At 39.0% G+C, this 24557-nt stretch overlaps 2 protein-coding genes and 1 long non-coding RNA gene across 5 annotated transcripts in view; 1 reads left to right on the top strand and 2 right to left on the bottom strand.

Moving 5' to 3' along the window:
• Positions 1-1982: 1982 nt before the first annotated feature.
• DKK1 (dickkopf WNT signaling pathway inhibitor 1) lies at positions 1983-10071 on the bottom strand. The gene is made up of 5 exons (XM_032137661.2): positions 9837-10071; positions 4226-4478; positions 3818-3980; positions 2493-2633; positions 1983-2377 (listed from the first exon to the last, which is right to left on the bottom strand). Exons 2-5 carry the CDS (start codon positions 4466-4468, stop codon positions 2124-2126), a joined length of 801 nt encoding a protein of 266 aa, XP_031993552.1. The 5' UTR covers positions 4469-4478; positions 9837-10071; the 3' UTR covers positions 1983-2123.
• LOC116458054 (uncharacterized) lies at positions 4775-20634 on the top strand. Its single transcript, XR_004245178.2, has 6 exons — positions 4775-5269; positions 5417-5504; positions 9398-9535; positions 16103-16242; positions 16662-16983; positions 19569-20634. It is a non-coding gene; the product is annotated as an uncharacterized LOC116458054 (long non-coding RNA).
• The window catches only part of PRKG1 (protein kinase cGMP-dependent 1), a 1338496-nt gene continuing 1333069 nt past the window's right edge, over positions 19131-24557 (bottom strand). For 2 of the 3 annotated variants that reach the window (XM_058436250.1, XM_032137641.2), the window contains exon 18: positions 19131-23668. In XM_058436250.1, the coding sequence (XP_058292233.1) occupies positions 23570-23668 (99 nt within the window). In that variant the 3' untranslated portion in view covers positions 19131-23569. The remainder of the gene's footprint in view (positions 23669-24557) is intronic. The other variant, XM_058436251.1, reaches the window with a different exon arrangement.

Below are 24557 nucleotides of genomic sequence, written 5' to 3'. Positions count from 1 at the left end.
TGTTTAAAAGTCACACAGCAACAACAACAGACACTTTAAACAATCATTACTCAAATTGTTCTAGATTCCTTAGGTATTCCTCTTTAGAATTTGTATTTTATCTGATTTCCATCGTCTAGCCTCTATTACTAGCTAATAAAAATCTACAATTTTCTTGGTATTTTCCACCTTTATAAATATGAAGAATTCTTTTTAATGGAAATCCCTTCCTAATTTCTCAGCTGGATAGGAAGAAGAGGCATCCCTCTTGGGTTGGTTTTGTATTCTTCCACACATCTCTCATCTGCAGATGAGAAGCAAGAAAGGCTATCACTAGGGTCAACGTACTGAGGTCCATTCCTGTAGAAAGGAAGGGATCCAATAACCAAAGTCCTTTAAAAGTTTGCTTCTTTCCCCACTTAAGCAGAAGGCTCTTCTTTCTTCTTTTTGAAGAAAAAGTTTCCTGTTTCCTTTCCTTTATTGTGCTTTATTGAACGTGGCAGGCCTTAGAATTGGCCTTTCTGGCACTTCAGAAAACAAGCGCATGTAGAAGAAGAAAGTTTCTCCTGGGTGAAGGAAGCTGAGACTTCCAGACAAAAGGAATGTAACAGCAGACATCCTGCCAGTTCCTCTTTCAGTGAAGAATCAACCAAAGCTTGTGTCCCATTGGTTGAGACCCTTGAAATTGAACCACTTCCAGGAACACAAAAAACAACAAACAGACTAGTACATCTGCATTGTTTAAGGAAATATTTGCACGATTGATCAGTCACTACTATCTTTTGCAGGCCTGAAATGCAGCATTTTGTGGTTTGGGTGCAGACTTTAGAATACTACAGAAAAAGTACAAATTGGGAAGTTTGCTTTCCTTTTTCCTCAGTGTAAACAATATGAAATCTGGCAAGTACAAATGCAAAGAAAATTTAGATTTTATTCCTGTGGGTTTTCTTTAAAATACTGTATCTCTATCCTCATTCCAATCAACAGATTTCAGGTTAAACAAAACTTGAAATATGAAACTCACCTAGCAAGAGAAAAAAAGAGTGGAATGAGGAAGGATTTGTGATTTTTAATTAACAATTATTTTAAAACCAAAATAATTAGAACTAAGTCTGCTTTGCATGCAGTAGTACTTAAGATACTGCAAATTATTTTGTTTGGTACAAAATCTGCATGTATTTGTTAACCGTATTTATGGGCACACATCCAGCTCCTGCCAATCACCAAGTACTCTGGAGTATTATTTTTGTGAATGATTTTCTTCCTTGTCCAAAAAATATTGACCATTTAGGTAGGTATTATTAATTTATTGGAAACTATTTTTGAAAGTAGTAATGTAAGATTCACTCTCATTCTGCCTTGATCGTTTGAGTTTATCAATGCAGAATGCGTCTTTCTTTAAAGTTATTTTAGAGCTGATCAATATTGTCTTATATTTAGACACTGTCTTTTCTCTGATCATCTTTAAACATATCACGCTTCCGTTCTTGTAGAACACACACATACGTACACACACACAAACCTCTAAGATCACAATCCCAAAATGTATGTCTACTTATAACATTTCATGATATTAAATGTTAAATTTTATTTCAGAAACTATCACAGCCTAAAGAGAAATATAATTTAAGCATTACGATAGTACATTTCAGAAAATAAGCTAGTATTTTCATGTTACATTTTAGATACCTATCATTTGTCATTCCAAAAGATCCTTGGATTCCAGACTCTAGGATTAAACAGGGTAAAGGGTTATGCTTTTAAGAACTATAAGCTGAAATGATTTACTTCAATTCAATATAGAATATTTGTCAGTCAAGATAACAATCAATGTGTACAAAAATTTACATAAGAAGAGGAAAAATAGGCAGTGCAGCACTTTTAGAAAAATAATTAAAAGTTTCGTTGCATTTACAGGTAAGTGCCACACTGAGAATTTACAATACAGTAATTTACTGCAATCACAGGAGAGTTCCATAAAGAAACAAAGCTCTTACACTCCAGGTTTTTGGAAGGTGTTATTGGAATGCTTAACTGAAACCACAGAACTTGTATATATCCTTAGGATTGAGTTGATGAAGATCATAAAAGGTTTTCATAGCATCTATTATATAAAAGGAGTCCGCTGCATTTGGATAGCTGGTTTAGTGTCTCTGACAAGTGTGAAGCCTAGAAGAATTACTGGCTTGCTGGTGATCTTTCTGTATCCGGCAAGACAGACCTTCTCCGCAGTAACAACGCTGGAATATTTCTAGCCCATGAGAGCCTTTTCTCCTATGCTTGGTACACACTTGACCTTCTTTCAGGACAGGTTTACAGATCTTGGACCAGAAGTGTCTAGCACAACACAATCCTGTGGCACAGTCTGATGACCGGAGACAGACAGAACCTTCTTGTCCTACGGAGAAGACAGTAGGAAAAAAGTACATAGTTACTGTTAAACCTGCATCGTTTCACTAAAATAATTCAAAAGACATTTCTGATGTGCTAAGAATGAGTCTTAACATCCTTACCTTTGGTGTGATACATTTTTGAAGACAAGGTTGTTCTTCTGGAATACCCATCCAAGGTGCTATGATCATTACCAAAGCTTTCAGTGATGGTTTCCTCAATTTCTCCTCGGAAATGATTTTGATCAGAAGACACGCATATTCCTAAGGAAGCAGGAAATAGTGATTAACTTCATGGTTGTAATGCATTACTGCTAACAGCTGTGACAGTGGCAGTCTGTTATGCCAGCATCAACTTGAGATACTTCATTGCAGTGACATCATTTTAAACACAAGCCAAACTTCCTCTTTACTGTTAATGCAAAACTCCCCAGATGGACAGAAGCACCAATGTGTATACTGTATACAGTAAGTCATAGGTAATATCCCCAGTGTAGCCATTTAAAATACTTTCCCACCAACTGTGGTAGGGGCAAGTGAGATTTCTGCCCATTTTAATATTACCTTTGGGGTAAGAAAAAGAAACTCAATCGCTTTTAAGAATGTTCTTAAAAATAACTTCTCTGTCCCTGGTGCTATATGGGTCCTACCAGACTAAGTTAAGCAAATGCAATTCCAGCTGCCAGGAACATTGCACTCTCACCCACCAGTTACTTTACTGTGTAATTTCTATATTACAGATATTTACTTAGTTGATCCTGGAGTACTGCTGGGTCCTAAGGAGGGTCATCGCCCTGTTAGCTTATTTCTGGAGACCTCTTTAGCTGTCTAAATCCACCTTTTGAAAAATTAAAAGTTAATGGATCTGTGGTTGGGGGGGAGGAGTACTTATATTAAGGCAGCAGAAGATAGAGGGAGGGGGAAGGATGGAGAAGTCAGGTTGTGAAGGTATCAAGATCTCTCTTAAAAATGGCCAATGCAGATAAAGCAGTCCTCTGGCTGACAACAGTTTCAGCAAAAATCAGGAGAGGCCAGTCTGGCAAAGCTGTGAGAATCACACTAAGAAAAATAAAAAGGACAGCTGAACGCCAAAGCTGGTTTCTTTGGTCTCTGTATGATCCCATCGTCCTCCCCATCATCCCCCTTCTCAAATTGACCTCAAGGTTGTCCGCAGACAAATTTTTATGGAAGGATCCACTACGAGGTGAGCCGTTGTATTGAATCATTGAGGGACACGGAGGAAGATAAGGACCTCAGAGACCTCCGAACTTCTCTCTTCTTCCCGATTAAACCCTTGCAATGAAGACACTTCAGCGGAATCCTGCATGCTGAACACCCATTTGCAGGCGGCGCCGCAGTGTTCTCAGGGCGGAGATTCCCCTCCCCCCCATTCATAGACGCTCAAAGGCTGGACAGTTTTAGTGTGAAAGGGAGCTTTCAGGACTCACCATTTTTGCAGTAATTCCCGGGGCAGCACATAGCGTGACGCATGCAGCGTTTTCGGCGCTTCCTGCAGGCGAGACAGATTTGCACGCCCGCGTCCCCTCCGCGGATGGGACTAGCGCAGTACTCATCAGTGCCGCACTCCTCGTCCTCTGCGCACGGGTACGGCTGTGGGAAGGGTTCGGGGAGAGGGTGAGGCATCCAGACGTCCAGGTACTCGCCCTCTTGGACTCGGGCGCTGATCACAGTCCCTATCTGTCCACCTCTCCAAAACCTGTTACTGCCCACTGCTCTCAAATGCAGGGTTGCCAAATGCTCCCTGAACCGCACACATTCAGCACGTTCTACTCCCTCCTCTCCAAATAGGACCCTTTCAAGGTCAGGGCATCCTCTGATTGCCCGACCCCTCTCACCTGGTAGTTGTCAATGGTCTGGTACTTATTCCCGGCCGGGTACAGAATTCCCGGCGCCGCGCTGACTGCAGAGCCTGGGTGCCCCGCAGCGCCGCCCAGCGGTGGGGGCAGGTTCTTGATGGCGTTGGAATTGAGAACCGAGTTCAAGGTGGCGCTCACACCCAGTAGAGGGTGGCCGCCGAGAGCCGCCGCTACCAGCGCGACAAAGACCCGGGTAGCTCCCGCTGCGCTCAGAGCCATCATCTCAGAAGGACTCAAGAGGGAGAAAGAAAGAGAAAATGACCGTCACTCTGCAAGCCTGGGTCCCCACGAAAGCGTGCCGGTTCGGCTGCACAGTCAGGGTCCGGGAGCCCCCTGCGGTCCCAGAGTCCTGACTGCAGGGAGCACAGAGCTCTGCGCCGCCACCGCCACCGCGGCTGCCTTTATACAGCGGGCCCGGAGCATTCCGGCCCCTTGGGAGGGAGACAACAAAGCCGGGATGGGATTTCAAAGCGCTGGGAGGGGCTGGGAGGGGGTGTGTTTGTGTACATGAAGGGGGGCCTTTGACAGTCTTCACCTCGCCCCTCCCTTGCTTGGTCGCTTGGCTGGCCCGGCTCACCTTCGGGGTGACGGCTACCAGAGAGCATTATAGCAGACGACTTTAATAAATGCAGGCGGCAGGAGGAACTCTGGAAACTTGGGTGCCCTTGCCTGGCAGTAACGGTTGAATTATCCGGATCTGAAATACTTTTCAGAGCCGAGGGGTGATACGCTCTCCAAAAGCACTTTTTGCTTCTCTCCCTTATGCCGATACTCGCTGACTGTGCACACAAGTCATATTCAGTATTAAATACAAACCAGTCTGTAATTCAATGGCTCTAGCAAGACGCCTCTGAGAGGGCCAGGTGGCGGGTGCAAGTTGCTCATTAACCCTTTAGAGTCGCAGTTTGCAGATCTGAGTTAGATCCCTGGCTTTAAGGTCCTTCAGTTGCCCTCTTCCCCCACCTCCCCCCGCCACTGCGAGAAAAATGTGCAAAGAGAAGGAAATTTGCACATCAAACGAGGGTAGGAAGGAAGAAGAGCTAATTCTCTTTTGATGGGAAGTTTAGAGAGAGAGGCGAGAGACTGGCGTTTAGAAATTAGATCGGGGTGGAGGGAAGAGGGAAATGACCATCCGATAATCAAACGATTTAATGTTGTTCTTTGAATCAGGGCAATCGCGGCAGTAGATGAACTTGATTAGGCAGACGCGTGAGATCAAAGTGGCCGGGACCAAAGTGGACAGGGTCCAACGTGCCGGGTCAGTCGCCTTTCCCCGGTTCTCCCTTCTCAGTGGCGGGCTAATGTGGGGAAATAAGAAACCCTTAGGGCTTAGCCCCTGACTTCCTCATTAGTATATCATATCGCAACGCTTCCCAACGCAGGGTTTGCTCCCAAGTCATACCTTGCACGGGACCACGCAATACCCCTTCTAGGGAGATAAGAAACTACCTTGAGGAGAAGAAGAGCTGAAAGTGAATTTGACGTCATTGAAATTGGTGTGTAGATATAATACTGTAAGGCTGATTGATGTATAAGAATGGTGTCATGCTTATAAATGGGAAATGATCTATTTAATTCAACAAAAACTTATTGGAAGCCCAGAGCCCTGGCATTGGGCTGCCCTCTGGGTTGTTACCTTATTTCTATTTTTTAAATTTTTTGGTGAGATGGGTGGTGGGGGGAGGGCCACAGTGAATACAAATATCTATGAGACACAGTTCTCATTTTAAAGAATAAAGTTCTCCTTATTCTAATTACAGTAATAATAAAAGATGTAGTAACAATAAAATTATAGTAATAAATATAAATATATATAATTCTTTTAAAAACAGGTTGATATTATAAGTGTCAGAAAATAGGCAACTGTTTTGTGAGTTTGGAAAAGGGGGAGATGATTGAATAATCACTACTGAATTTGAAAAAAGTAAGATATATTTATTTTGTCCTCCTCTAAGCTGTATAGATTTACGCTGTCTATAATGACTCCACACGCTGACCTACTATAGTCAGAACTGGGGCCACCACCAAGTAAAGCCAGTGACAATCTTGAAGCAATAAAATCCTGAAGTTTAGTGGGGGAAGGAGTAATTAAAACACAATTTACCATGGTCTGTGTTCTAGCTCCTTCAGTTTCAAAGGTAATATTAAGAAGATCATCTAAACAATTCTTGAAAGGTACCCTAGTTATACTAGTGTCCCTTCCATCCCAAATTCCATCTGTCCAGGAAATTATCCTGTCAAGAATCGCTGCGTTAAGCACCTTCAGTGTACTAGGAAATCTGCAAGCTGTGTTAAGTTTGAATGACATTGAAATGTGGAGAAAAATCCGCCTGCCAATCAGAAGGCTGAAAATGTTTCTGTTTAGTCCTATTAACCTATTTAAATATTTCGAATCTAGAAATATATATTTGTGCCACACTAAAGGCCAATCTCTTGCCTTTTTTTCTGAAGAGACAGTATATGATTAATACATTTAATGAACTTGGTTCATTAAAAGCTTGGCTTCACAAAAAAAATCCATTGCCTGGGGCAAAAGAAAAGAAAGTGGAACAATTTAATCGACAAAAGGAAAATTCTGTTATAACAAAGAAGCTTGTTGCATAAATTCAACCTTGATCTCTGAACACATATCATATGTCTATTTATGTTTCAATATTCACTGAGTCTGGACAGAATCTGTGGTATTGAGTTAGGAGAGCTAAACCAAGCATAGAGTTTCAAGAGTGGGCTAGCTTCTACCTCCTTCCTCACCGTTCACATTGCTCCTGAAGTTGTCATGAGTTTAAAACTAACAATGAGTTGGTCAGTAACTGAGTTCTTACTTTGTACTAAGCATTATACATGATATTGTGTGATAAAAGATGAGTTCCCATAGAATCTACCTTCAAATCATTTAGTGGGCAGAGGAGAGGTAACCTCACAAATTATTCAGGGGAGAAATTACATGGGTGGTCCTCAGAGAGGGCTAAGTACATAGCAAATCAAACCTTTGTTCCAAATGAGGAAATTTATTTTTTCAGTACTTTTTCTCCATTTGAAAATCCTTTCCAGGATGTGGTTTGTTCATTGGCAACAAGAGTGCAAGGTAGATAAAGAGGTACAGTAAAACTCACTGTCCCATCAGCAGCCAGTTAATATTCAGTGAGTACCCATTATTGGGAGCATATCTCACAATATGAAAGGCAGGCTTCTTGCCCTCAGAAAGCTTTCAGTCTGTGAGTAGTTGGGGAAATACAATATACTTACATGGGGCTGGGGGTAAAAATTTTTCCAACATCGATTATATTTTGGCAGATACTAGGTCATGGAGAAGCAAGAAAAAGGTGCAGGAACTGTGACTAACATGTCTCAGGAAGGAGAGAGGGTTCTGGTGACTGTCTGAGTCTCTCTTACAGCTGGGTGACAGAGGAGGTGGGAGCCAGAGTAGGTGAATTTAGTTTATTAAACTGAGTTTATTTAGTCTTGTAGGGAACCCTGCCTCCTATTCAATCTGGTATCAATATGATCATAATTAATGTAACAAATTTAATATATTGTATTATATTTTTAAATAGGTGAAATATGCTTATCAGCATGGAATTGAACCTCATAACTCAGGAACAGCATAATAATACACGTCTTCTTTATATTTTAAGTGCTGGATGCCAGGCATAGAATATTTCTCAACCTTTTCATCCATGAGGGAGACAGACAAATATACTCCAAAACACTCCATGCTATTCACCAACCATTTTTCCATCTCTGTTATTTGTGACTGCTGATTTTTTTTTGCTTTATATATTTTTATATATTTTTTGAGACAGGATCTCATTCTGTCGCTCAGGCTGGAGCACAGTGGTGCAATAATGGTTAACTACAGCCTTGACCTCCCAGGCTCAAGCGGTTCTTCCATATCACCCCCCAGTAGCTGGGACTACCGCTGCATGCCACCACACCTGGCTAATTTTTAATTTTTTTTGTAGAAACAGGGTCTCACTATGTTGCCAGGCAGAGCTGGTCTCAAACTCTTAGGCTCAAGTGATCCTCCCACCTTGGCCCTCCCAAAGTGCTGGGATTACAGGCGTGAGACACCACGCCCAGTCTACTGGTGTATTTTTAATTCCCTTCTTTCCTCTTTTCTTTTTTCTCTCCCTCCTTCCCTACCTTACTTCTTTCCTTCTTTCTCTTGATCAAATCGAAAGAAGCAGATTTGTTGCCATATAATTTTACTTTGCTAAGAAAATACCGCATAAATATCATTCCTTATGGTGGGTGTTGCCAACATTTTTGTTAGTGTCAATCTTGAGTATAGCAGGGATTCCTCATTCCTGACGTTTTGTAAAAAATGATATGACTTTCTCATTGACTTTTAAAACAGTTTGGTCTTAATGTTCTTCATGATGTTAAAAGAACTTTTAGACCTGGTCCGTGTTATGACTTCCCTGAGAGCTGGATTTTCTGCACTCCCCAGTACAAAGAGAAGGCAAGATTTGACCGTGAATACGTTTATTTGGGCAGTGGAGATGGCCAGCCCAGATAAATCAGGCTCCGTGGTAGCTTTCTAACCAAGCTCAGAAGATGTGTTTTACTGGAGCAAGTCACATCTTCTTTTTAAAAAAAGCTAATCTGAGAGTAGAGCCCGGAACCCAGAAACATTTGACTAAAACCCAGCGAAGATAGTGCCTAAACCAGATAGACATCTGCCTACCATCTTTTCTGAGGTCCTGACACTAAGAAAGGTCTGTGGTGGTGGGTATAGGGAGTGCAATGTCCTTTTTGAGTCCCCTAAAGTATTTAACATCTCCAACCCTAAGGATAGGCCAGTGTCTGCAGAAAGCAGGATGTAGGATCCCATGAAACAGTCTCCGCATCTACAGAAAAACAATTTTCTTCCATGTCACTGGGTTCCTATTATTATCTCCTTTATAAGACAGATCTTCTCCCAGGGTATGGCCAAGAAAGCCATCGTACCAAGGAGTCAGGAGGCTAGGGATGGTACTCTGTACAGGGTGTCAGCCATAATCTGGCTCCTAAACATGGGAAAGCCATTTAACTCTTGGTGTGGTGCTGGCTTTTCTTTATAAAATGGGATGCAGGGGAGATGGAGAGGTTCCTTTTCATTACGAAAGTCTCTCTCTCTTTCTCTCTCTCTTTCTTTTCTTTTTCTTTCAGCACTGCCAAGGGAAGGCCTTTTGTACTCAGGTTAAATAAGAACATCCTGCAAGGAGTCTGTTCTTTTATGCAGCCTAAAGATCAAGTAATAATCATTGACATTGATAGTGAGTATGTCGATTTTGAAGAGACTGGCATGTAAGTATTAAGTGCCTGGAAATAAGGTGAATTACTTGGACCAGGCGACTTTCTAAAAAGTGTGTGTGTGTGTGTGTGTGTGTGTGTGTGTGTGTGTGTGGAGGTTGTTTTCCCATCACAAACTTGGTTGTAATATTTAAAGCTGATGTTTTCAGCTATCACTAATTCTCCAACTAGTGAATTGTAAAGGACCTTAAGGTGAAAAGTAGAAAGTAGGACCTTAAAAACACTTTAGTCTCGACACCCAGTCTTAGAAATGCTAAAGAGTGGAAGATGTAGGCTATTAAATAGAACTACTCACTTTTAGCGGGGAAGTGCAGGAGGGATGTATAATTAACTCGTGTAAGGATTCTTCATCGCCCTTAAGTTACAAAAATAAAATAATTTTCAGAGGAGTCTAGGAGTCCGTGGCAAGAGGCACGTCGGGGAACTACCTGTCGGGCCGACCTAGGGGCTTCCAAGCCCGAGTCCTTCCTCAAAGGCCCTGCCTCCAGCGCGGGCGCGTTTCCCGGCGCGTTTCTCAGCGCGCAGGCCCCGCGCCCTGCACCGCGCAGCACGGCGAATCCCCCATTGTTCACGCGCTCCCGGTGCCGGCTGCTCACGGTGGCTGCACTTGGGTGTCACAACCCGTCGCTAGCATACAGTAGTGTAAAATGAAGCTTGTTTAAAGACTCTCTTTGATGAGCGAAGATCAAACGGCCTGGGGACCCCCGGTCTTAATCAGACTTGAGCCAGGATGGCATTTTCACAAATAGTCCGTTTGCTCGGCTTTGAGCAGACTTTGTGCTCAGCACATTCATCCGGCTGCGGGGCGGGTAATCCCGGCTGAAGCCCCTTGCCTGGTCGCAAATCCATTCACACTACGATGGCTGCTGTTGGTTTGCTGTGTCAGTTCATGGGCAAATAAATACAGGGCCTTTCTGACTTAATTAGAGGCGGGTGAGGGGAAAGGCGTCTGAGGGAAAGATTAAAGCTCTGAGGGACATCAGGCTCCGCTGTGTCTCCGGCGTCCGTGGGGGAGGTGGGAGAAACCCGCTCTTCTGCTGCCTCCTAGTGGAATTTCCGTAGAAGTTCTTAGTAGGGAAGAGAAAAGTATGTATTAATCCCGTAGTTACATTTAATTTCTGGGTCCAATAACTTGTATATTTTCATAACTCCCTATGCTGCAAACTCTCTAAAGCCAAATATATTTTGTCCTTCTTAATATTCCACATAATGTTTTGTTGAAAAATTAAATCTACACATGGTAGAATTAAAATGATAAGGTCTGGTAATGTCACCACCATATACTTAAAAAATAAAAGGGAGCTGGGGTGCAAGACTTCTCATTAAATGTTTTAGTTTGGTTGAAGTTCAAAGGCTCTACATTGCATTGCTGGATAAAAATGTCTGGGTCTCCAGGTTACTATGTTAATATATAATGCTGTAGGGAAATGCTAAGCCAAACAAATATTAAGAAAGTTCAGACAATATAACTATTCAGGGAGAATGAAAATATAACAGAAAGTGCTTTTTAAATTTATTTGGGTAATAAAAATATTAGTAGTCTCAGATTTACATTTTCAAAAGGAAGATAAAAACATTCAATAGTTTATGCAAAACAATAGTTATAATGTACTATTTAATAGTTTCACTTCATTTGAGTCCACATGATGTGCAAGGAGAAAAAGAACAGCAGGAAAATTAATAAAACAACATTGGAAGTGCAGGTGCTAACACAGTATATGTAGCTGTTAACATATATGTTAATGGCAGTTATGCATTTTATTGATAGCCGATATTTTAAATTAGACCCAATTTTGTTCTTCTATCTGATGTTTTTTGAAGAGTTCTGGCAGAAAAAAAAGATTACTATTTTTTTTAAAGATTTCTTTTAAAGAAGAAAAGATCATGGAAGATGTGTAAGAAATGCCATCTCTAAACATTCAGTTCAATATGAGTTGTGTACTCAATTTGTAGCTATCAGTTAGATGCTAAGTGAAAAATTGTATACTATTATTTTAGCATTATATTCTAAAATCTATTTATAATGATGACTTTAAGAAGCACATCGACCTCAATCAAAACCTCTCAAAATGTCATTAGTATATTCATTATATTTGCCTACATTTCCTGATTGTGCTTTTTTCTCCATCAGTATCTCCATCTTCTCATAGTATTACTGCAATCCAGCTGATTCTGTTTACCACAAGAATCATATTCTTTAAAGTAAGCTCTAAGTTTGAAAAAGAAATGGAAAACATTTTGCAAATACCAACAGCTTTGTGAATTCAGCAGAGCCACAAGCTTGCTTAGGAGCTATGCAAACATTGAGGCAGAGAGTAGAGTGGTGAATTAGCTTTCTATTAGGGGCATATTCTCCTACGCCTTCCTGCTAATACCATTTACTAGTATCATTTACACTGTCTAAGAATTTTAGAAGGGAACTGTGGCTAGAGCTGTGAAGTCTAAAGGTTTAAAATGCATGTTTTCTTTGTATTTAGAGTTCCTGATTTGCAGGCAAAGTCCTAAACTTGTTTGAAAAATTACTTTGCTAGGGTTTAATTCACAGCTGAGATTAGAAAAATAAGTAAGTAAATAAATAAGTGGAACTTTCTTACAAGTATGTAAGGAATAGGAGAGAAACAGATTTTTTTCCTGTTTTTACTGTCATTGAAAGGCAAATATTAGTCAATTAAAGGTGCTTTTCTTTTCCTTAAAAAAAAAAAATCTACTGAGGCCAGGCGTGGTGGCTCATGCCGATAATCACACTTTGGGAGGCTGAATCAGGAGGATTGCATGGGCCTAGGAGTTCAAAACCAGCCTAGGCAACATAGTGAGACCCCATCTCTACTAAAAATAAAAAATTAGCCGGATGAGACTACACACCTGTAGTCTCAGCTACTTGGGAGGCTGAGGCGGGAGGATTGCTTAAGCCCAGGAGGTGAAGGCTGCAGTGAGCCATGTTTGCACCACTGCACTCCAGCCTGAGTGAGAGAGTGAGATCCAATCTCTTAAAAAAAAATTCTAGGCCGAGTGTGGTGGCTCACGACTGTAATCCCAGTATTTTGGGAGGCTGCGGGAGGTGGATCATCTGAGGTCAGGAGTTCGAGACCTGCCTGGCCAACATGGTGAAACCCTGTCTCTACTAAAAATACAAAAAAATTAGCTGGGCATGGTGGCTCATGCCTGTACGCCTAGCTACTCAGGAGGCTGAGGCAGGAGAATTGTTTGAACCCGGGAGGTGGAGGTTGCAGTGAGCCAAGACCAAACCATTGCACTCCAGCCTGGGCAACAAGAATGAACCTCCATCTCAAAAAAAAAAAAAAAAAAAAAAATCTACTAACTCTGCAGGTCCAAGAGCTCTGATGTGCAAGGGTAGGAGAAGATGGAGTCCCTGATCAAGAAGAGAGACATTTTTCCCTTCCTTCTCCTTTTTGTTCAGGCCCCCAATGGACTGGATGATGACTGCTCACATTGGAGAGGACAGACCTTCTTTACTCAATCTAATAATTCAACCGCAAATCTTTTCTGGAAACACCCTTAGAGACACAGCCAGGGATACTGTTTCACCAGAGATGTGGGTATCCCTGAACCCAATCAAGTTAACATATAAAATTAATCATCAAAGACAATTTCAAGTGAAAACTGTGACTCCAGTGACCATGGAGATGGGAAGATGTGCTCACAATTATACAGTACTTTCACCATATAGATACAATTTTTTTTTTTCCAAGACAGAGTCTTGCTCTGTCACCCAGGCTGCAGCGTAGTGGTGCAATCATAGCTTACTTCAAACTCAAACTCCTGAACTCAGGTGATCCACCTGCCCCAGCCTCACAAAGCACTGGGATTATAAGCATAGTTAGAACTACAGATGCATGCCACCAGGCCCAGATAATTAAAAATGATTTTTTTAATAGAGACAGCATCTCACTATGTTGCTTGGGCTGGCCTCGAACTCCTGGCCTCAAGTGATCCTCCAGCCTCAGCCTCCCAAAACACTGAGATTACAGGTATGAGACACTGCACTGAGCCCCATACAGATACAATTGATATAAATAATTTCAAGAACATATGCAATAGTACAATGAAGTAATATATTTAGGTAGTAATAAGTTTTGAGTATATATTTTGGGTATATATTTTATAGAATTTTGTAACATTTATATACTATTATTTTAATATACTTTAATTGTAAGTTTATGTCATTTAAGTTTTAAAAATTGTAGTCCTTGAATATTGACTTTTATATATATCCCTTGTCCCAGGTGGCTATTAAACCAAAGCTCAACTTCGACAGACTCGAGAAATGTTCTCAAAGCAAATAAGGTTTTAGTGGCCCACTTCCATGGTTCCCACATTCCCTTAGATTTTGACTTGGCTTTTTCTTAGTATGTTGCCAACTTTTTGAGATTTTTAAGAGAGAGAGGGGGACGTAACATACACACACACACACACACACACACACACACATGCACACACACATACATATACATATACATATGTAGTAGCAGTTTAAATTTTCAGTAAGAGAGTTGATTCAAATAACCGAATCTTGTCATTTCCCCCAAAATAAAAGTTTCTGACTTAAAAAATTATATAAATGTTGTCACACTGTATTACGCAATTTTTTTTTTTTTTTTTTTTTTAGCATTGTTTCTGAAATTTATCCATGTTAAATTTAACTAATGCATTTATATTCACTTTCATATAATATTCTATTGTTTGAATACACCAGACTTAATGGTCTATTATCCAGGTAATGGGCAGTTTGACTTCTAAATTTTTTTTTTTTTTTTTTTTTTTTTTTTTTGAGGCTAAGTCTCGCTCTGTCGCCCAGGCTAGAGTGCAGCGGCGCAATCTCGGCTCACTGCAAGCTCCGCCTCCCGGGTTCACGCCATTCTCCTGCCTCAGCCTCTCCGAGTAGCTGGGACTACAGGCGCCCGCCACCACGCCCGGCTAATTTTTTGTATTTTTTAGTAGAGACGGGGTTTCACCGTGGTCTCGATCTCCTGACCTCGTGATCCGCCCGCCTCGGCCTCCCAAAGTGCTGGGATTACAAGCGTGAGCCACCGCGCCCGGCCTGACTTCTAAATTTTTTACTGTTTCAAAATTCTTCTGAAGATATGCTGAGCTATATATATATATATATATATATATATATATATATCTCCTAGTGAATGTGTATGAACTTTTTTTCTAGGAAATATACCAATGAAAAGAAGTGTTCAGTTATAGGATACAGACATTTTCAACTTTGTTAAATATTGGAAAATTATTCTTCCAATTTGTAAAAATTCCCATTTGTACCAGCAGTATATGAAAATTTTACATTGCTCTACATTCTAACCAATATTTTGCTATTTTTAAACTTTAATTTGCAAATCTGACAAATAAAAATGGTTTATTTTATTGAAGTCCTAAAGGTGTTTTTATCAAAATCCTAAAGGTGTTTTCATGAAACGTGACCATACAGTTTTAATATTTATGTAGAATAAAGGGACTCTAACGTGCTAAAACAATTTTAAAGACAAAAAGCTAGGGGGATGGAGGGAGGGAGTGTGGGGGGATACTCCATAAGATATAAATAATATTTATAAACCATGTTAATTGAGCCAGTTTGATAGTACTGCATAGAGTGGCAAATATGCCAATGGAATATTAAACACATATTAAATTATATTATATTTCTACATATACATGTGTATACATATATGTGTATATATACACGTGTATACATATATGTGTATATATACACGTGTATACATATATGTCTATGTATATACGTGTGTATACATATATGTGTATGTATATACGTGTGTATACATATATGTGTATATATACACATATACGATATACACACGCATACATATACATAAATACATATGGGTGGTTTAACATTAGACTATGTTAAACCGATATGTAAAACGAATAATATTGTAACCTTTCTGGCTGAATCAGAATTAGAAATCTGGAGTCTGTGGAGCCTACTCCCCGCATGTCCGCTTTTCCTAATCCAGGTACTCCTCTCCCTATTCCATCCTGGTAGACTCTGAGACATTACTTCAATGTCCTGAAGCTCTGTGGAGAACTGAACTTGAAAATCATCAGCTCATTGCAAGCCTTTCCTTTCTGATCAGAGATTGGCAACCTTTTCTGGAAAGGCCCAGATAGTAAATATTTTAGGCTTTACCTGCCATGCAGCCTCTAGCTTACTACTCAAGTGTTGTTGCAACACGAAAGCAGCTTTAGAAAGTATGTTTGTTCCAATAAAACTTTATTTACAAAAACAGGCTGAGACAAATTTGGCTGGTGTATCATAGTTTGCCAGCCCCTGGAGGGAGGATGTAAGTAAAGGAACTTAAAAGCATAGAGTTTTATTACCAAAAATAACTCTAATAATCTTCTTATGGGTCAGGAAACCAAGGCCCTAAGTAATTCACTTCAATTTACATAGTAATTTTTGGCACATGTAATTAGCAAAGGGTTACATAGAAGACATTTAGAATTATAGTTAAGATGGTATCTTGTTCCTATTCCAACTTTCTTTTATTGTAAAATCTCTCCACTCTCACCTCTTTCCAGGAACCTTGAAGAATCATGTTCTTCCTAGGAATTACAAATCCTTCGATTCCATGTCTAACATAATTTCTACTGGCCTCTTTGCTTCTCGTGCTTTAGTACCAGTGCTTCTGAATTTGAAAGTCTTCATGCAAATTGCCCAAGTAAATCATTGCACCAATCTTAGATGGTCTGGACTCTTAAAATGTTTCCTTCCATTACTCTCTTAAAATGTACCTTTGCTATGTCAGGTTTGAGGTAGTTTCTGTCAGAAGATTGGGCATTTGGGTGAATTCAAGTCTTCTCTGCAGTTTTTACTGCCTGTGACTCAGGGTCTAAAGATTTATTCTGTTATTTTCTGCCTGTTATTTTCTACAGTGATAAATCACCTTGCAGAGGCTAGGGCAGGCCTCATCTTTCTTTTGCATGTGACAGTTGTATCAGTCGGAATAGGCGAAATCCTGTTGAAATAGACAAAGCCAAAATCTTAGTGGTTCAAAACAATATATTCCACTGTAAAGCCTTTGCGAGTTGGTGAGGGGCGCCACTCCTCCTCATCACTGTCCTTACTCTGCTTCTGAAGCTGAGAGGGCAGCCACTGTTGAGGAAATGATGATCACAACATCACAGGGAAAGGAGAATGTAATAAAGCAAGAACTGGCTCTTAAAACTTCCGTTTGCAGTGACAAGGCTCACCTTTCAATGGCCAAAGCAAGTCGAAAAGCCAAACCTGACTTACATGGCACAGAAAAGTACCCCGGGGAGGGAAATCAGACATTGATGAACTGTGGCCAAAATCCAGCTGAACCAGAAGCTCAGGTCACCAGTATCATTTCTCCCCAGAGGACTGAGTCCTCCTGCAAATTAAATCCTAGTATCCTGCCCTGATGTACCAGATGCCAGAGGTGGGTATACATATCTATTTTTGGCTTTGCAAATCAAGACATGGGTCTATTCCTTAACAAAAAGTAGCTTACTGTTAATAGGCCATTTTCATATGTTAATTGAAAGGACACTTCTATGGGTGGAATATAAATGCCATTTAACATTTCTGAGAGCATTTATAGGCTTTGGATGTCCATGATTCTTTACAGAGTTTTTTTTTCTGTTTGCCTCATTTACCCCACCATTCCTGAAATGTTTCTCCCTGGATCCTTTTCTCCTGCTTCTATCTCATAGAGATGTATAGTCCCATCAAAATACACTAAGGGGCTGGTTAAAAATTCAGATTCCTGGGTTATACCTCAAAATAACTTTGGATTATCCTAGAAACCTCTGTTTTTATATTATTTCCCAGATACATCTTATGACAGTAATGTTTGAAAAACACTAGCTCAGATCCTATGCCTAGAGCTTGTCCGTGAATTTTTATAAAATCTGTGGCCAGACTTTTGGGTTGTTAGAGATGCCTTGTTTTCCTTTTTTTTCTTTCTATAATTTTTTTTGCACAAGTTTGAGGCTTAACCTGTTTGGCTTTGCTAATGGGCATGTAGATAGATAGATTTGTCTTTTGTTCCATAGACTCACCTTGGATAAAAAACAGCTGCCAGTGATAAATATTACCGTTTTATCAATTTATGGGACTTTTTGAGTTAGAAAGGAGAAGTCTGGGGACACAGAGGAAAACTCTCAATATGACTCTCAATTAAAAAAAAAAGTTAGCGTGAAATTAACTGGGCATGGTGATGTGCACGTGTAGTCCTAGATACTTGGTAGGTCAAGGCAGGAGGGTCCCTTGAGCCCAGAAAGTCAAGGCTGCAGTTAGCTGAGATTGTGCCATTGCATTCCAGCCTGAGTGACAGAGTGAGGCCCTGTCTCAAACACCACCCACCCACACAAAAGAAACATTAATGTGGTGGCCTGTATTATGAGCATGACACACAGGGCTATAAATAAGAATCTAAAGGTAGGTCTGCAGGTGTAACATTGTAATATTTGCACTTGGGTATCATTTGGGTGATCACACAATCAATCCATTTATCTCAAATTTAGGATTCCTATTGTCATTCTGGAAAAATTGCACACTGATTTATTCCCATTGAAATTAGTATGCACAAGATGTGAGTGATATAGATGCAACATCATCCCCATCACTGACATCTCCTCCTCCCCATCCTTCTAATGATTGTGTTGATCTGCATGCGCCTCCCAAAACTGTGCAATTAGTACAAAAAAAAAACCCTTTCATGATCAAGAAGAACATTCTTAGATTAAGGGTATGAAAAATCATATAACTTAAAGGATGGATGGTAAAAGCTTATATTACAGTTCTATTTGCAGAAGAAATGAAATTACTGGATGAGCAATCATGACATAGTATTTTTTCAACTGGTTTTATTGACTTTATCCGAAAAAGTTAACTGGACTGAATTTCTAGTTTTCATCAAACAAGGGTTTTCAACTCACTGTCACTGGCAATGTGAGGTCAAAAAGACAAAAACAATATAATTGATAGAATCTTCATGCTGCAGCCAGTTTTCACGTGTGCATCATTTACTGCAGAGAAGGACAAAGGGATGTAGAAAGAATGTGTTTAGGCTTTGGAGAGTTGAATTTGTTGTAATCATATTTTTCCCCAAATGTTTCTTCTTTGTGCATATGATGAAGCCAAGGAATCAGGTGAAAAATCCTTGGACAAAGACTCATGAAGTTGCTCTTCATATGAAATCATTTCCTCCTAGGATGTAGTAATATACAAGAATCGTCCCTTTGTTTTGCCTAGTACAGAGTTTGACTAGGGATAGCCCAAAAAGGGACTGTGTGGTGGTCGTCCTCAGAAATCTGCTAATTTCTGAGTTTGTGTGAATATCTATATTCACTTTGCTTTTCACACTGGATGGCCCAACATTATTCCTATGAATTCTTTAAAACCAATATGTTGGATTAGTTTTATATTAGATTATAGTATATTATTTCATGAAGAATGCTTGGATTATAGGTATTTCATACTTTGCTATGGTGACAGTCTACAACAGCACTACCTGGTATTTCATCTAGTATGATATACCAATTCTATTCTTGGAATCTTGTCTGGAATTAAACATCAACTAAGTTCAAAAGTAATTATTTTTTTATTTCAACTCTATAAAGTATACAACAGGCACTCAGCAATTACAGCTGCAGGAAAAATACAGAGCAAATCAAAGCAGGTTAAGTTTATGAAAAAGTTTTTAATCTACATCAAAAGAGTGCAAGTGGTCAATGACCATTTGATGACAGTTTGTTGCATTCTGACTAACAAAGAACTCTTTCATGTAGAACAAATTGTAAGAGGACAATCAAATAACCATAGCTGTAAGAATACAAAAGAACTGACCAGTTGTAAAAACATCATACATTGAAATAAATTTGATAGATGATGCTTAAAGAAATGTCCCTTTACTCAGAAAGCCCCAACCTCTGAGTCATTGCCAAGGTCCCAGAGCTCTGTCTGTTGATGCAGGGGCAGAGAGGAGGGCTAACAACACACTTCCAATGTTTTGCTTTCTAGGTCTGTTGAAAACTTGCCTCGTAAATGATTTGCATATACAAGAACTCGGAGAAAGCATCCTGTTTTGTTGAGAGGTGCACCAAGTGACTTTTTCATCATTGGTTTCATAACGAGGTGTGGTTAGCAGTCATTTCCAATTTTTCTTTTGGGTTGGACCATTGTCAATGGAGTCTATAAAATGAGATATGTTAGAACTTGACTGCACTAATTTATTTTTACAGAATCTGCACAGCTTAGCAAAACAGGAATACCTGTATACAGACTGATAGAATGTCATATATTAATTTGACCTGCACATACATGTATACATTTCACAGAAATGACTCTGTATCTCATTAACAGATACACAGCTCTGGTACATTTAACAGAAATAAGAGAACAACTTCATCATTTCTGTAATTCATCAATATTATATAATAAAGGCTTATAAATTGTTAGCAGAAAGAACTGTAAAACGCAGCAAGCTAAGAAAGGACAACATTTTGAGGTGTGTTTGTCTTTGTCATGCAGCATAACACCAAATTTGTTTTTTTAATAGGATGCCATGAATTTAAGGCACTTGCAACAATGCCAGATAGCCAGGTCATGTTCTAAACTATGGGACAGATGAATAACAGTACAGTCGACATAATTTTCAATAATACTGACAATTATGACATTAATTCAAGTCTACTTGGACCTAAAAACATTATTCAATACAAATAAAATGAAATAATAATGCTGTGAAACACTAAAAAAAGTTCTATGTACCACAAAATATCACACAAAAATATCTATTTACATAAATATTTGTCTGTGGTCCTATTGTGAAAGAAAACGTTGTTATGGACAATGCACAGATCACCTCTATTGTATGAAATCAGTTCTAATATCCTTATTTTCAATATGGTAGCTGACTTCATTAAATTTGTTTACCATCAGTTCAGTCATTTAGAAATGAAACAGGAAAAATTCAATAGTTGAGTTTATTACTACACATGTGTAATTCACATGTGTATTCTACAATTTTAGGTAAAAATTATGACTTGTAAAGAATATAATCAAAATATATTTGTTTTGAATGCCACATAGATCTGATTCATGTCTTAATAAGAAAGAAGATATAAACATAAAAAGCAGGTATAGTGTTTTTCCAGAAATTATTTTTTCAAATATATTCAATGTATCTCAGTTGTTTTAATGTTGCTTCCCTTGGCAGTTTCAGTTTTCCTGTGAGTCAAGACACACAGGAAGCCCTTATTTCCCATACTCAACACATTAACAAGAAAATCATATAACAAATCAAACAAGTTGGCACTATTCTAACTTATCCAGATGTTCTTTAGTGTAAGAAAATAGAGGGGCTGTGAAAAATTCAGAAATAAAGTGAGATGCATTTTATGGAACTGACCATGAATTTTAGCCCTAGAGTCTTCATTAAGACAAGATTTAAATCCTAAAAATTCAACGTTGACAAAATTAGATGAATGTTTTCTGTTGGTACATCTTGGAAGATGTAGTTTACCTTTATTTTGTGGTGATTGCTTCAGACATCAAATGCAATGCTATGGGTGAAATGAACAAAGATGCGTAACAAGTGGGAGAAACAATCTACAGTTACATTGTGCTGAATGCTACTTCTTCCTTCTCCATTGAACTTATTCATATTGGTTGTCTTAGACTTGAACCACAGTTCCAAAATCCATAGTTAAGTGCTAAGCTCTGGGACTGGGGATTTTTAAAACGTTATAGGAGCAGATTCTCCTTCCAAATAACAAGGTAAATTTAGTATTCTAGCAAGTCTTTAGCAAGCCTAAACCACATTGTCTTTCAACAAAAATTACTGAACATTCACTATAATGTTGGAATTATATATTTTTAAAAACCCAATTAAAAATATAAAACTCTTGAAATAACATTCATAGCTAGATTTTAGGTTGATATGTTTAATTTTATATTCTAAAATCTGTAGAAAACAGTGGATATCTTGGGGAATAGACCAATTTGGAGAAACTGTAAGGGAGGGAAAACTCCAAAAATACAAGAATAACAATATTTTAGGATTAAAGTTTTAATTGAAGTTTATTCCCTTTTCATTTTATCCTCCAAAATTTTAAGAATATTATATTTTTATAAGATACCATATTCTAAGGTAGTTTTGAGTAAGAACAATTCAAGCAAAATTTATAATATTTGCCTTCTTAGTTAAGGTGTAATGATCTAATTGGAATTTTTCTTCCAGAAATGTAGACGTTTGATTGATTAAAAAGAAAACTCTACTGAAAAAAAAAAAAAAAAGCAAGCCTCAATTCAATATACCAAATTCACACCCAGGGCCAAAACAGAATGACAGCTTGAAAGCTTCTATATTTTTCTTCATAGGTATGATGCAATTTTGTCCAGGAAATGCTTCCAAATGGCTGAGTTACTTATGACAGCTAATAATAGTCAACTGGCCTTCCAGTGAAGGATTCAGTTTAATTTGTGGATTCTTTTCTCCATGTGAATAAAGTAAATCAGCTTGACATTTTCAAATCTAGTCTTTTTAGGTAGTATGAAATTGCAGAATTGTAGTAATTCTATTCTATTTAAAATTCATTTTTAAAAAATCAGGTTCCTGTTTTCCTCTGTACTGCTTTCTTAGTTAGACAAGCGTATGGACTCAGCTTATTCACAAAAAGGTAATCGACACCTGGCCAGGTTCTTGTTTTGTTCTTTGACCTCAAATAAGTAATGTTCCAGGTCTAGTAAACCTGTAAATCTTAACAACTTTGACTTTGGGCTTTCTTTGTCTTTTCTAGTTATTTTTGTTTTTCATTATTGTTTTTTGTTTGTTTTTTGGTTCAGGCCTAAGACAAGAAGCTAGTTCAAATAGGTTTATAATCACCTTTGTCTCTCAACTCTAGACTGACTATGTTGTATAAGTGAAATTGGACAGGAGTTTGGTTTAATAACTTTAGTGAAAATGCTTGAGTTTCTGGCTACACATATAATGATTTGAATTTGTGTTGTCTGTTCAGACACTGACATTTACAGATGAAAGATATACATAGCACCTATATAGTTTTTATTTAATTTTTGGATGGGTTTTAATCCCTCCCCACTCCACCCTACCCCAAGGGTTTATTTTTATAAAAGGGAATACTTTAAGCCTCAGTTTGAGGGTATGTTAGGTAAAACCAATTGGCTGCTAGTCATTTACTTCCAGGACCATCTTTAAGCACAATATTTTAAAAAATATGAAATGATTTTGTGAATTGCTTTTTTTCCCACTCTGTCATGCCAATTTATCAAAAAAAAGCAAACAAATATCATGCATTATTTTTCAGTCCTCCGTGAAAACTCATATATACCTACTATGAGAGGTCTCAGCAGAATCTATAGCAGTTGTGCTTGTATCATATCAATTTTTAAAATCTGTCAGAAAGAAAAGGTAACATTCAGTCTTGTCATCAGCACTGCTGGGAAATAAAATCATGAAACTTCTAGCACTGGTGTGACATGAACTCTGTGACCAACAGATGTGTGGTCCTCTTTTGTATGGTATATACACCGGCCTGTAGTAATAGATCCCACAGCCTTCCCCTTAAGAAAAGGAATAGCCCAGTTTCTGTACCATAGTAATCTATTGTACCCAATATATTATTCTTTCATCTTCTTGAATATTCTAGCAAGGTACAGACTCTTATACTAGATTGAAGTGTTTCCTACAGTCTTTCAAATTATAATCAGAGCAAAGCAAGGTCATTGCAACAATAGAAAACATCTCTTTACTGGTGAAAGGCTTTGCTTCAGGACCACCATGTCAACTGCTATTTTAGGTTCAAACAGAAAACATGTAAAGAGCACTATTGTCATCTAAGCAATAAGTCCTAATGCCACTGTAGTTACTGGAGCAGCATCGATCAAAGGCATCATGGTGACCCCGAGCACTAATCTTCTCTCTTTCCCTCAGGTTTGCTGGCAGCTGTGTCTCAGAAAAAGCTGTCTTCAGCAAGGCAGAAGCAGGTAAGAGAAATACATTAGAAGTCTATATCCCATCCTGAGTTGTCATCAGGTGGTGGTTCATCGTTGTCCTCAGGGAAACTGTCAAAATTGCTTGTGTCTGTGGGTGATGCAACCTGTAAAAAATGGACAGGATTTTTTTAGTGGATTTTTTTGTAGTGGAATTCCAAGCTGGAATTTTTAAGTGCATTCTGTATTTATTCCCTATTAGTGACTATTTTGTTGAGTATCTACTATGTAGTAGGTATTGAGGGTCACAGTGGTGAGTACAAATAGACATGGTTCTTATCCCCGGAGAGTTTATACCATTGTCAGTAATAAATTGTATGATTAAAACAAATAATCACAAAAATCTTTCTATATAATAAACTTTGGCTAGAGCTATGGAAACAAAGATGCCATGAAAGTATAAGAGTGATCATGTAGGCCCAGTGCGGTGGCTCATGTCTGTAATCCCAACACTTGGGAGGCCGAGGTGGGAGGATCATTTGAGGTCAGGAATTTAAGACCAGCCTGGCCAACGTGGTGAAACTCTGTCTCTACTAAAAATACCAAAATTAGCTGGGCGTGGTGGCACCTGCCTATAATCCCAGCTACTCAGGAGGCTGAGGCAGGAGAATTGCTTGAACTCCGGAGGCAGGGGTTGCAGTGAGCCGAGATATTTTATTGTTAGAGACAAGACCTTTCCGCTCTGGCACCCAAGCTGAGGTACAGTGGTGCAATCACAGCTCACTGAAACCTCAAATTCCTGGGCTCAACTGATCCTCCTATTCTAGACTTTTGAGTAGTTAGGACTATAGGTGCATATCAGCACACCTGGCTAATATTTTCTTTTCTTTTTTTGTAGAGACAGAGTCTCACTATGTTGTCCAGGCTGGCTGGTCTTGAACTCTGGAACTCCTGGCCTCAAGTGATCCTCTCACCTATATATTTTTGTCTGCATTTCTATATTTTGAACATTTCCCATGCTAAAAATTAACTTATGTTCTTAAATGAGGGAAACCT

The sequence above is a fragment of the Hylobates moloch genome, unplaced genomic scaffold (genome assembly GCF_009828535.3).
Source record: "Hylobates moloch isolate HMO894 unplaced genomic scaffold, HMol_V3 SCAFFOLD_3, whole genome shotgun sequence".
NCBI lineage: Eukaryota > Metazoa > Chordata > Mammalia > Primates > Hylobatidae > Hylobates > Hylobates moloch.
The sequence above is the reverse complement of the archived record's forward strand: the minus strand, read 5'-3'. Positions and strand labels throughout refer to the sequence as shown.

Coding starts and splice junctions, on each gene's coding strand:
- DKK1 (XM_032137661.2), bottom strand. CDS start 4,468: ATGATGGCTCTGAGCGCAGCGGGAGCTACCCGGGTCTTTGTCGCGCTG. Junction 3,981..4,225: donor AGACCATTGACAACTACCAG/GTGAGAGGGGTC, acceptor CCCTTCCCACAG/CCGTACCCGTGCGCAGAGGA. Junction 2,634..3,817: donor CGGGAATTACTGCAAAAATG/GTGAGTCCTGAA, acceptor CTGCTTCCTTAG/GAATATGCGTGTCTTCTGAT.